At 36.8% G+C, this 10,850-nt stretch overlaps 1 protein-coding gene across 1 annotated transcript; it reads left to right on the top strand.

Moving 5' to 3' along the window:
- The first annotated feature begins 1,072 nt into the window (after nt 1–1,072).
- MCCB (3-methylcrotonyl-CoA carboxylase) lies at nt 1,073–6,010 on the top strand. The gene is made up of 10 exons (XM_078576423.1): nt 1,073–1,274; nt 1,356–1,475; nt 2,078–2,512; nt 3,041–3,131; nt 3,475–3,716; nt 3,787–3,951; nt 4,067–4,141; nt 4,981–5,112; nt 5,476–5,532; nt 5,610–6,010. Exons 1-10 carry the CDS (start codon nt 1,089–1,091, stop codon nt 5,814–5,816), a joined length of 1,710 nt encoding a protein of 569 aa, XP_078432549.1. The 5' UTR covers nt 1,073–1,088; the 3' UTR covers nt 5,817–6,010.
- The last annotated feature ends 4,840 nt before the right edge of the window (nt 6,011–10,850 follow it).

Here is a 10,850-nt window from a genome sequence, read left to right as displayed (position 1 = left end):
TCTTGTTCTATCTCTCTCTCTCTCTTGTTCTCTCTCTCTGGCTCTCTGTCTCTCGTTCTCTCTCTCTCTCTCTCTAATTTTCTCTCTCTAGCTCTCTCTCTCGTTTTCTCTCTCTCTTTCTATTGTTCTCTCGCTAGCTCTCGCTCGTTCTCTCTCTCTCTATTGTTCTCTCTATAGCTCTATCTCTTGTTCTCTCTCTGGCTCTGTCTATCCCGTTCTCTCTCTTGTTCTATCTCTCTCTCTCTCTTGTTCTCTCTCTCTGGCTCTCTGTCTCTCGTTCTCTCTCTCTCTCTAATTTTCTCTCTCTAGCTCTCTCTCTCGTTTTCTCTCTCTCTTCTATTGTTCTCTCCTTTAGCTCTCGCTCTCTCTCTCTCTATTGTTCTCTCTATAGCTCTATCTCTTGTTCTCTCTCTGGCTCTGTCTATCCCGTTCTCTCTCTTGTTCTATCTCTCTCTCTTGTTCTCTCTCTCTGGCTCTCTGTCTCTCGTTCTCTCTCTCTCTCTCCGTTCTCTCTCTCTGGCTCTCTGTCTCTCGTTCTCTCTCTCTCTCTCCGTTCTCTCTCTCTGGCTCTCTGTCTCTCGTTCTCTCTCTCTCTCTTGTTCTCTCTCTCTGGCTCTCTGTCTCTCTGTCTCTCGTTCTCTCTCTCTCTCTCTTGTTCTCGCTCCCTGGCTCTCTCTTGTTCTCTCTCTCTCTATCTCTCTGTTGTTCTCTCTCTCTGGCTCTCTCTCTCATTTATTATACATATTTATTTTTTTACTAATTCGAACCAATTCAACAGATCCTATCCGAACCGGACGGTTATTGGATCCGAATATCGGGTCAGGTCGTTTAATGATACCCGACCCAATGGGTCTGATCGAGTCCGGATACATTTTCCGACCCGAATGTTCGATTTCGGATTCGATCGATCGAATGCTCGATCCGATCCAGACAGCGTACTCCAGATGAGAACGTGCCAATTCAGCAAACGGATAAGGAACTCTTCCCATTAAATAAAAACATTTTAAATATATTTATATATTATTTATCCGGTTAAATTGGAGCTATAAAATGGGACGTTGGAGGAGGGAAAGTTGGAAAAGGGGAAGATGTTTCTGTTACGGAGGAGATCGCCGGCGATCGTCTCGATTCTCCGGCGAGGATCGGCGATGGCGAATTTCTCGTCGTCAGCTGATGTTCTTCCTAGCGGCATTGATCGGAGCTCCGAGGTGTTCGTCTCAAATTCAAGTTCCGCGCGTGATCTTCTCTCTGAGTTGCGATCTCTCGTTGATAAGGTTTGGAGAATTTCCGTGCTATTTCTTTCGGTTTATCTGCGCGGCATTGTTTTTTTTTTGCTATTTTTGTGTTGGTTTTAGGCTCTTGGAGGCGGAGGCGTCGAGGCCGTTCGGCGTAATCGAGGCCGGAATAAGTTGCTGCCCCGGGAGCGCATTGACCGGCTTCTTGACCCGGGATCTTCGTTCCTAGAGCTGTCTCAGGTTGAATTTTAGCTTTTATTTGCCTTTTGATTTCTCTTGCGGACTACATTTGCGGCCTCGTCTCATCATTATTATTTTAAGTTACTTAATTGATAGTTTGGTAGTTCCCGCTGAGAAATGATTTTTCCTCTGATCTAAAGAGATAATAGCTGAGGAAAATGATGGGAAGGCTCACCTTTCTAAGGAATTCGAGACCTAGGAGCCATTGAGTCCGGATTCTATGGAGTAGATGTTAAGGAGCTCCGCTGTTAAACCTCAAATCCCATGGCTTTCTGTTTTCATATCCTGATGGTCGGGTTATTTTTTTATGCATTCTGCAGGAGAAGAAAAACTTATGGATGGTAATTTGATTTTCTCTATCTTTGGGGTGGATAACTTCAAGCTAATTTATTAGTCACTTTTATCTGTAGAATTGCTTTGGGGATAATCGGAGCAAATGGGTTTTTGCCGAGTAATAAAATTTTCTAGGAATTTTCTTCCCTATTTTGACATTCCATTAATCAACATATTTTATCATTTGACAGTTCCACGATCTGAGAATTCTCGTAAACCTGTGGCTACTTTTTGAGCCTCAGTGTCTAATTAATGCCTTTCCGCTGAAGCTTGCAGGCCATGAACTTTATGATGAATACCTTGCGTCTGGGGGCATTATTACTGGAATTGGGCCTGTTCATGGGCGGCTGTGTATGTTTGTGGCCAATGACCCAACTGCAAAGGGAGGAACGTACTATCCTATCACTGTGAAGAAACATTTGAGGGCTCAAGAAATTGCTTCTCAGTGCAACTTACCCTGTATATATCTTGTCGATAGTGGAGGTGCTAATCTTCCAAGACAGGCTGACGTGTTCCCCGATAGAGATAATTTTGGCAGAATATTCTACAATCAAGCACAAATGTCAGCTCAGGGCATTCCCCAGATTGCGCTTGTCATGGGCTCCTGCACTGCTGGTGGTGCCTATATACCTGCAATGGCTGACGAAAGTGTCATTGTCAAGGGTAATGGCACTATATTTCTTGCTGGACCGCCTCTTGTGAAGGTTAGTACAAACATTTAATGTTTCCCTTTTGGTCCTATGTGGCCTCATGTTTGTGATAAGTATGTAAGCTGTAGGGTTAAAATGTTACTCCCTACATTATTTTGGGGTTTTATGTAAAAACACACGTCTCTCTCTCCCTCTCTCTCCCTCTCTCTCTCTACTTACGGCAGCTAGAACGAAGTAAAATATGAGCGATTCTACTTTTTTTCTAGGATTTATTCCCTTGTTCTCAGGGAGGTGGACTCCTCCCATCGCCCTTGCCTCCTCTCTCTCCTCTGATCATCCAAAAAGTTGACAGTTTGCGGTAGGTCTGCTTACTGTTTTTCATGAATCCAGACGAATTGAGTCCACTAGGGCTCATAACTCTTTGGAAAACTTCGAAACCATGCAATGAACTTGTGGACTTTTTACGCATTTTGAGGTACAATTCTGATTTATAGCTGTACCGTCACGTGATGTTGTTGCCTTGACGACCTGTTTCCTCTCTACATCCGTACTGGGCTTCATGTGGCATGTCTATTTGGATAGGCGGCAACTGGGGAAGAAGTATCTGCAGAGGATCTTGGAGGTGCATCATTACACTGTAAAATTTCAGGCGTTTCAGACTATTTTGCCCATGGTATGTACTAGAATACTTTTGTCTTTTCTCTATGGGGCCATGTCTCTTCCTCCTTGCCCATTGGGAGAGAGATTCTGATAGGAGGATAAATAACTTTTTTCTTCTCTCACAAAAATGCATTATGCTTTTGAGTGTAAAATCTGATCAATCCCTCCCTCGTCTCCTATTGATCTTTCCTCTATCCCCTCTATCAATCCAATCCCTTCCTCGATAGAAAGCTACATCATGATTCCTACCACATTTCTTTACCTTTTTGATGTTTCTATTTATTAGGTGTGCATGAAGTTTTTTACAGTTAATAACAACATTGCATGAAGTTGGCTGAAACCCTCTCTGATTGCAGATGAACTCCATGCCCTTACTATCGGTAGGAACATAGTCAAGAACCTTCATATGGCCGGTGACAATGTTTCCACACAGAGTGCCTCTAAAATTTCTGCCAACACAACTGAGACACTTTATGATATTAACGAACTGAGAGCTATAGCCTCTGCTGATCAAAAGCAGGCGTTTGACATTAGATCTGTTATTGCTCGGATAGTTGACGGGAGTGAGTTCAATGAATTCAAAAAGCTCTACGGAACGGTAACTATTATCACATTTCTGACGTCATTACCTTTTCCCTTCAGGTTAATTTCTGATCTTTCCGTTATAGACACTTGTCACAGGTTTTGCTCGGATCTATGGCCAGCCTGTCGGCATCATTGGGAACAATGGGATATTATTCTGTGAATCCGCTCTGAAAGGATGCCACTTCATAGAATTGTGTGCCCAACGGAACATTCCTTTGATATTTCTTCAAAATATTACGGGATTTATGGTAATCTTTTAGATTCCTTATTCTGACTTATCTAACATTTCAAGTACGTAACAAAAATAAAGTTGTGCTTGGTGTTGCACGATATTTATGATTCATCAATCATTCTTTCTGATAGGTTGGGGCAAAATCTGAAGCTAATGGGATTGCAAAAGCTGGAGCGAAGATGGTTATGGCAGTGTCCTGCGCGAAGGTTATCATGATATTCTTTTCAAAGCTGCTTTTGGACTTGAATACTTTCTCCGTGTTGAAATCCATGTTGAACTCCATTCGGATTATGAGTGGAAGGGTAACCAGCGAGAAGACCAGGGGGGTCACCGATTTTGGATGACCTTTTTTATTTCTTAAAAAAAAAACCTAAAGTCGGGCAATGGAGATAAAACCAAACTCTCTCAACGCCTAATTTCCTGACCCTTTTTTAGAGATAGTAAACTAAAGGCAAATTATTTGAAAACCCTTTGCATCTAACATTATGCTCTACCACGCATAGGATTTCTTACTTGAGAGAGAAACTGCAGGATCGCGGATCTACTTTGTGAATTATAAAGAGAACAGTGCGAAATTTTGTGAACTGTAGGATCCTAGTACATTGAGAAATCTCCACCCATACTGGATGCATCCTGGATGTTTTTTTGATTTTAGCAGTTAAATAATCCGTTTTCTTCTGCACAAAATTCCAAGACCCAAAGTTTCAAACGTCTTGATCTCGTAACATTTTATCTGGGAAGAATAATGACCGCGGCCTGTCTAGCCAATAGTGTTTAGAAAATAACTGCTAATATCCTATGTATGAATTGAATTTTCTTTCCCAAAACCCGTTTGGACGAACTTCTTTCTCAAAACCCTGCATATGAGTTGAATTTTCAGGCTCCTTTGTTCCCCTCGGCGTAATAATAATTCCAGGATTGATGTCTCATGTTTGGACTTCACGAGCTGCCACGTGTTCTGAAGACTAATCAGACCCTAGAAATGTTTAATTTGAATTTTATTTTCCTTGTTTTTTTTTAAGAAAGAATTTTCTTTACATTGTAGGTCCCAAAGATAACGGTAATAGTGGGAGGAAGCTTCGGAGCTGGTAATTACGGCATGTGTGGCCGAGCTTATAGTCCTAATTTCCTCTTTCTTTGGCCCACAGCCAGAATATCCGTAATGGGAGGCAACCAGGTCACTTCTCATTTCTCTCTCACATTTCTGTTCATCGAGAATTTTCTGGCTTATAAATATATGAATTAATTTTTTTTGAAGAAAAATAATATGTTGGTAGTAGAATTTTTCATTTAATTTTCGTCTCCTAGGTGGGAAACCTCTTGTTGATTGAGTTTGGTTTTCTCATTATTATACTGCCCGACTCCTGGGTTGTCAGGATGATTAATGGTAGGATGGAAGTAACTTATATAAGTAGGGTCTTTCATGAAATTTTCCTTTCTCATGTGGGAAATTTCCAGTTTATTGAACTCCATGTGATTTCAGTGGGCAGACAACTCATAAATCTCATTCTGATTAAACCATGCCTCTTTCTCTCTCTAGGCTGCTGGTGTTCTTGCGCAGATAGAGAAAGCCAACAAGAAAAAGCAAGGGATTGAGGTCTTAGTTTGACTCAAGATTAGGGGCATTTTATTATTCCTTAAAGTAAATTTTTTTTTTGAATTTTTTTTCTGCAGTGGACAAATGAGGAAGAACAAGAATTCAGGAAAAAAGTAGTGGATGCCTATGAGAGAGAAGGGAGCCCCTATTACTCCACAGCCAGGCTCTGGGATGATGGCATAATTGACCCTGCTGACACAAGAAGGGTTTTGGGTTTGTGCTTATCTGCAGCTTGTCCAGCTCACTCCAGAGTGGAAACCAAGTTTGGAGTATTCAGAATGTGACTTGAATAGAGAAAATGAGAGAAAAAAAGAGACTGACTAGGTATGTCCCCTGTTCTCTTACTTTCTGTATTTAGCATAATTTGATTTGTGTAATAAACATGTAAATCTTGTATAGTTTTTACCAAGGGAAGTGTTATTTATTACTTGAAAACTGATTGTATTTTTGGAAATAAATTTTTTTGGTGGGAAGATTATTCATTGACTAATGAGTATTACTCATGAGATGATGAAGATGGGAGCATATCATTTTCACCATGAAATCTCTCTCATTTACCTCCTCATTTCCTTTTTTAGAGCTTTTTAAGTATTACTTACGTGTATGTCCCCTGTTCTCTTACTTTCTGTATTTAGCGTAATTTGATTTGTGTAATAAACATGTAAATCTTGTATATTTTTACGAAGGGAAGTGATATTCTATTTCTTACAAGTGACATTTATTAAAAGTGACATTCTATTTCCAAAAACTGATTGTATTTTTGGAAATAGAATGTTTTGGTGGGAAGATTATTCATTGACTAATGAGTATTACTCATGAGATGATGAAGATGGGCGCATATCATTTTCACTGTGAAATTTCTCTCATTTACCTCCTCTTTTCTTCTTTTAGAACTTTTTTAGTATTACTTGTGTGTAGTACTAGGAATCGGGCTGGATTGTCTTGGAAAGTTATCCGAATTTCATGAGTTTAAAGTTTATTTCCCAAGTAATCAGATATTTCTTCATCAAAATTTAAGTCCAATAATATTTAGAATAAATTATGATGTTTGTCACCTAATTTAACTTTTTCCTTGGCTTTCAGAAGGATAAGTTTAATGTACCAACGATTATGAACTTGGATGCACTTAAAATATCTTGGAAATATTATTATCTTCATTTTTAAAATACGTGATAGATAATAGGATGTGTTTTGAACGAAATCATGATCGATTGTCTAAGTTTCATTTTTTAGCCAAATTCTCTATGATTCACATAGATTACTTGAAATGTATCTTGAAGTTTTTAATATATTGTTTTAAGTCTTAAATAGAATGCTTATTACTTTATTGTAATAAGCTGAATTGATGGGCCGTCATTAAAGAAATTGGTTTCGATGAATTATATAGTTATTAAGAAAAAAATACTAAATAAGTTGAATAATTATTCTAAACATTATTGGATTTCAATTTTGATGAAGAAACAGTTGATTACTTGGACTCTAAAACTTTAAACTTAAAAAAATTGGATAAATTTCCAGGAAAAGAGAGTTTTAATTTTAAAACTGCAATTTGAGCACAAAATAGTTTATCCATCAGAAGATGAGCTATATCAATCACGAAGCTGTTACGGAAATATCAAATACCTTTCATTAAACATACATGAAAGGAAACTGAAAAAATATCAAACTACTGAAAAATATTTATTTGGTTGGTAATTGAGACGAGACGGGTCATCAATTTTATTTCAAGTTTTTGATCACCACCACTAAAGGTCACAAAATCATCCATAAACACAATGCAAACTTGAATTACACAAAGTGTGAATGCAATTATTTATTGCATAAATAGAAAAATATAAATGAACATGTGATATATTTTTATCAGGTCCATGATTATTTATAGTAGGAACTGTAAATGCCCTAAAATTTGTGGAAATGAAATGAGGTCTAGCAAATTATCCTTTGGTCTTTTGGGTGCACAATTTGTACAATAAAAGATAACATCTTAAGACAGGAAAACCTACCTATATGTAATATCCAATATATGGGGAAGAACTAGACATGATTCTGTCATCATTTAACCAAATATTGTTACTCAGAATACATGTGAGAAGTTCTGACCAAGTGGTATCAAAACATCAAAGAATTATAATTAAAACCATGATGATGATGTAAACAAGAAAATAAGTGAATTGTGACATTTCATGAAATAATTTGGATGTTTAAAGTCAAGTTTTAAAATTGAGGTTAAGTCACAAACCATGAACTGAGATTTGAATTTTTTCAATCTAAACCATTTTTCCTGTGACAGAAATGATTCAAACTAGAAATTAGAATACCATTAGTTATGTATGATATGTGATTTACATGAAAATTTTGTGCGAGATAGATTCTAGAGTGAAAGTAAGAGGACTGCTGGATTCGAGAGTGGAATTTTCAAAAAAATTGCATAAAAGTATAAATATACATTCTTTGGGTTGGGACTCACAATGATCTTATCTGGGGAGGGATAATGGTCTAGACTATAACTATGAGAAAAAAATGTTTGCGACTCTTATTTGTCTAGGTCTAAGGTTGCAACAATATCGTGTTAAAATGCAAATATTAATTACAAGCTGAAACTCTTCTTTTCCATAACATAAATTAAAGGCTGATATTTTATTCATATAAATAATTACATCTCGTGACTCTTCTCCTGGCATAATTTATGCATTTTTCTACCTTAAGCTTCAATCTTGAACTCTCAATATTAATTCAAGTATTTTTATAACACTTCAGAAAATTTGGGGGGAATCCCAAAATTTCTTATGTTATCTAGAACTTAAAAAATATAATAATAAAATAAATTTCAATCTGCGATAAATTCTTTTGTGTCTAAGGATGGCATCATGAATCCTGAGAGGAGGCATGCAATCAAAAAATATGCCCAAGGGTGACATCCAACCTGATTTGGACATGCAGAAGGCCAGGGATCATCCTGCTTAAGGTCATCGTGCCCCTAAGAATCCTAACAGGCCCGTGCATAGCTGTCTAAGCCAGAGCACAAGTGTAGCTGATAAACTCAAGTTAGGAATTTCATATGGCCATTGTTTTAACATCATTCCATAAAATTATTTATATGTTACACATTATCACTATATCATAAGGATAGGAAAGTATGGAAAAAAACACAAGGATTCAGGTATTGATTTGATGATCCGTTATTTGGTGAGAAAAGGGGGAGATAGGGGAATAAAAGTGAAGTAGAGACAAAATAAACAAAGCTATACTTTTACCTTATTGGGAGAACTTTGATTACATAAAACTAGGGTTTGTGTGATGAGATGATTTGATATAATAAAATAAACTGAAAAAATATAATTAATTTGATAAAGATATTATAAGGAAAATCAGGAATGTAGAGATCCCGAAGAGAGATTTGAGAAATGGATTTGAAAAAAGAAAATGGTTCAGAAGGAAAATGGAATATTCTGTAATAAATTATATTGGAGTATAAATGATAAAATATGAATATTTCAGAGATAAAACCTGCCCATTTTTATTTTTACCACATAAAATCTATTTACAGAATCAAGGATACTCTAGGAAATCAAGACAAAAATCTTCATAGATTAGAACTTCCACCAAGTTTATCAAACTGGACTTTGAGGAAGATCCTTTATGCGGCCAGCCAAATAAATATGGTTTGTTGTTTTGGGAAGATTGGGTATCCAAATTTCGCTAACTACTATCTCATAGACACAATCTAATCTTCCTAGAAATTAAAATTTTTCTAATTTTTCTGTTCTTAATTTGCAATTAGAATAGTTAGGTCAATTCAATGCTGACTCTTCTTAATCCTAGTAAGGACTTGTATATTCCGCTCAAGCCCAGCGTTTTAGAAATTCAGACCAAGATCAAGAAAAATAATAAAAAATTTCACTAACGCTTAATCCAAATTACATAAAATTCAAATACAATGAAGTAAAAAGTACAAATAGGGTCGATCCAAGATGTAGCTCCTCTTTGTCTTACAGTTGTGAAAGAGCCCCTTCCCCAATGACCTCCTCAACTCAAAATTGTGCCTTTATACTTAGGTTAAATGGTAAACATTACCATTTTACCCCCAATAAGTAATTAATTTTTAATCCATTGATTTAGTCTACATTGAATGATCGATCTGTACATATATAAAGAGGAGGTCGAGATGAGCAAATCCATAAAAATTTGACCTCAATCTGACTTCAGGATCAAAAGTTATTAATAAATGAAGATTGATCAATCTGAGTAGATGGATCAATTTTTATTTATTACTTTAAATTTTCCTTACATGGAATCACGTGTTGACTGCTGATTGGCTGGTAAGATTTCAAGTTCCATTGGCGGGTGCATCCTCGGCGCGCCATGTACCCCCTGGCTGAAATAGAAAGAAATAAAAAATGAACGCAATACATGTTAAACTCACTTACTGTGGGTTGATATTGGCGCCACCCAATGAGAATTAGCCACACACCTCCCGTGCGTGCGCTTTGTATGCACAGCACAGGCGGTGCACTTACCGCCCAGGAGAGATAAATTAATCTTCACATTTAGGCCGTCGGATTCTCATCCGACGGCCGAGATTTGGCCACATGGCCTTGGAAAATCAACTTCTTGGAATTTTTCACATAAGTCCCTTAAAATATTCACGCAGACAACTGACGCCGCACAAAACATATTTATGCATATGCCCTCTACTTTCTATCTCATCCATATTTCCTAAAAACATACTTAAAAAATCCCGATTAATTTGATAAAAGCCCTGAAACTATTTTAATAGGATCTTTATGCCTGCAATGGGCAACCGAGAGCTGTTTTGCAATGAAAATTTGAGATAAACCCCTCCGACTTTAGAAATTGCTTTAAAACTCCTATTTTCCTTCTAAATATATCCTTTTCTATTTCAATATTCATTTCTTCCTCAAATAAATTCCTAAAAATCCAATAAAATTCTAGAAAAATCTAGAAAATTCAATAATTTGTCCCCACATTAATTAACATTAAAATTAATTTTTAAGCCTGCCATTTCCATTTAAATAGAATTATTCTAAGCTTAAATAAACTCCATAAAATTCATAAATTAACAGCAAATTAGGGAAAAATCAGAATTCAATTGGAATATTAATTAACATCAAAATATATGAAAATAACCCTATTTCAAACTCTTTTAGTGCATAAAATTGAAATAATTACTTGAATTAAGCACACAATTTAGGGTGTTATCAAGCACCAAGAGTTACTACCGTAGGTGCAAGAGAGGGGTTTCATACGAGAAAGTCTCAATATGTGTGCTATGCCCATGTTATTTGTCCCTAAGAGGG

The sequence above is a fragment of the Wolffia australiana genome, chromosome 6, assembly GCF_029677425.1.
Source record: "Wolffia australiana isolate 7733 chromosome 6, ASM2967742v1".
NCBI lineage: Eukaryota > Viridiplantae > Streptophyta > Magnoliopsida > Alismatales > Araceae > Wolffia > Wolffia australiana.
The sequence above is the reverse complement of the archived record's forward strand: the minus strand, read 5'-3'. Positions and strand labels throughout refer to the sequence as shown.

Bases quoted from the DNA above. Each gene is read 5' to 3' on its own strand.
- MCCB (XM_078576423.1), top strand. From the start codon at position 1,089: ATGTTTCTGTTACGGAGGAGATCGCCGGCGATCGTCTCGATTCTCCGG. The intron at 1,476-2,077 runs GTTGAATTTTAG...TTTCCGCTGAAG, and splicing joins CGTTCCTAGAGCTGTCTCAG to CTTGCAGGCCATGAACTTTA. The intron at 3,132-3,474 runs GTATGTACTAGA...CTCTGATTGCAG, and splicing joins TTCAGACTATTTTGCCCATG to ATGAACTCCATGCCCTTACT.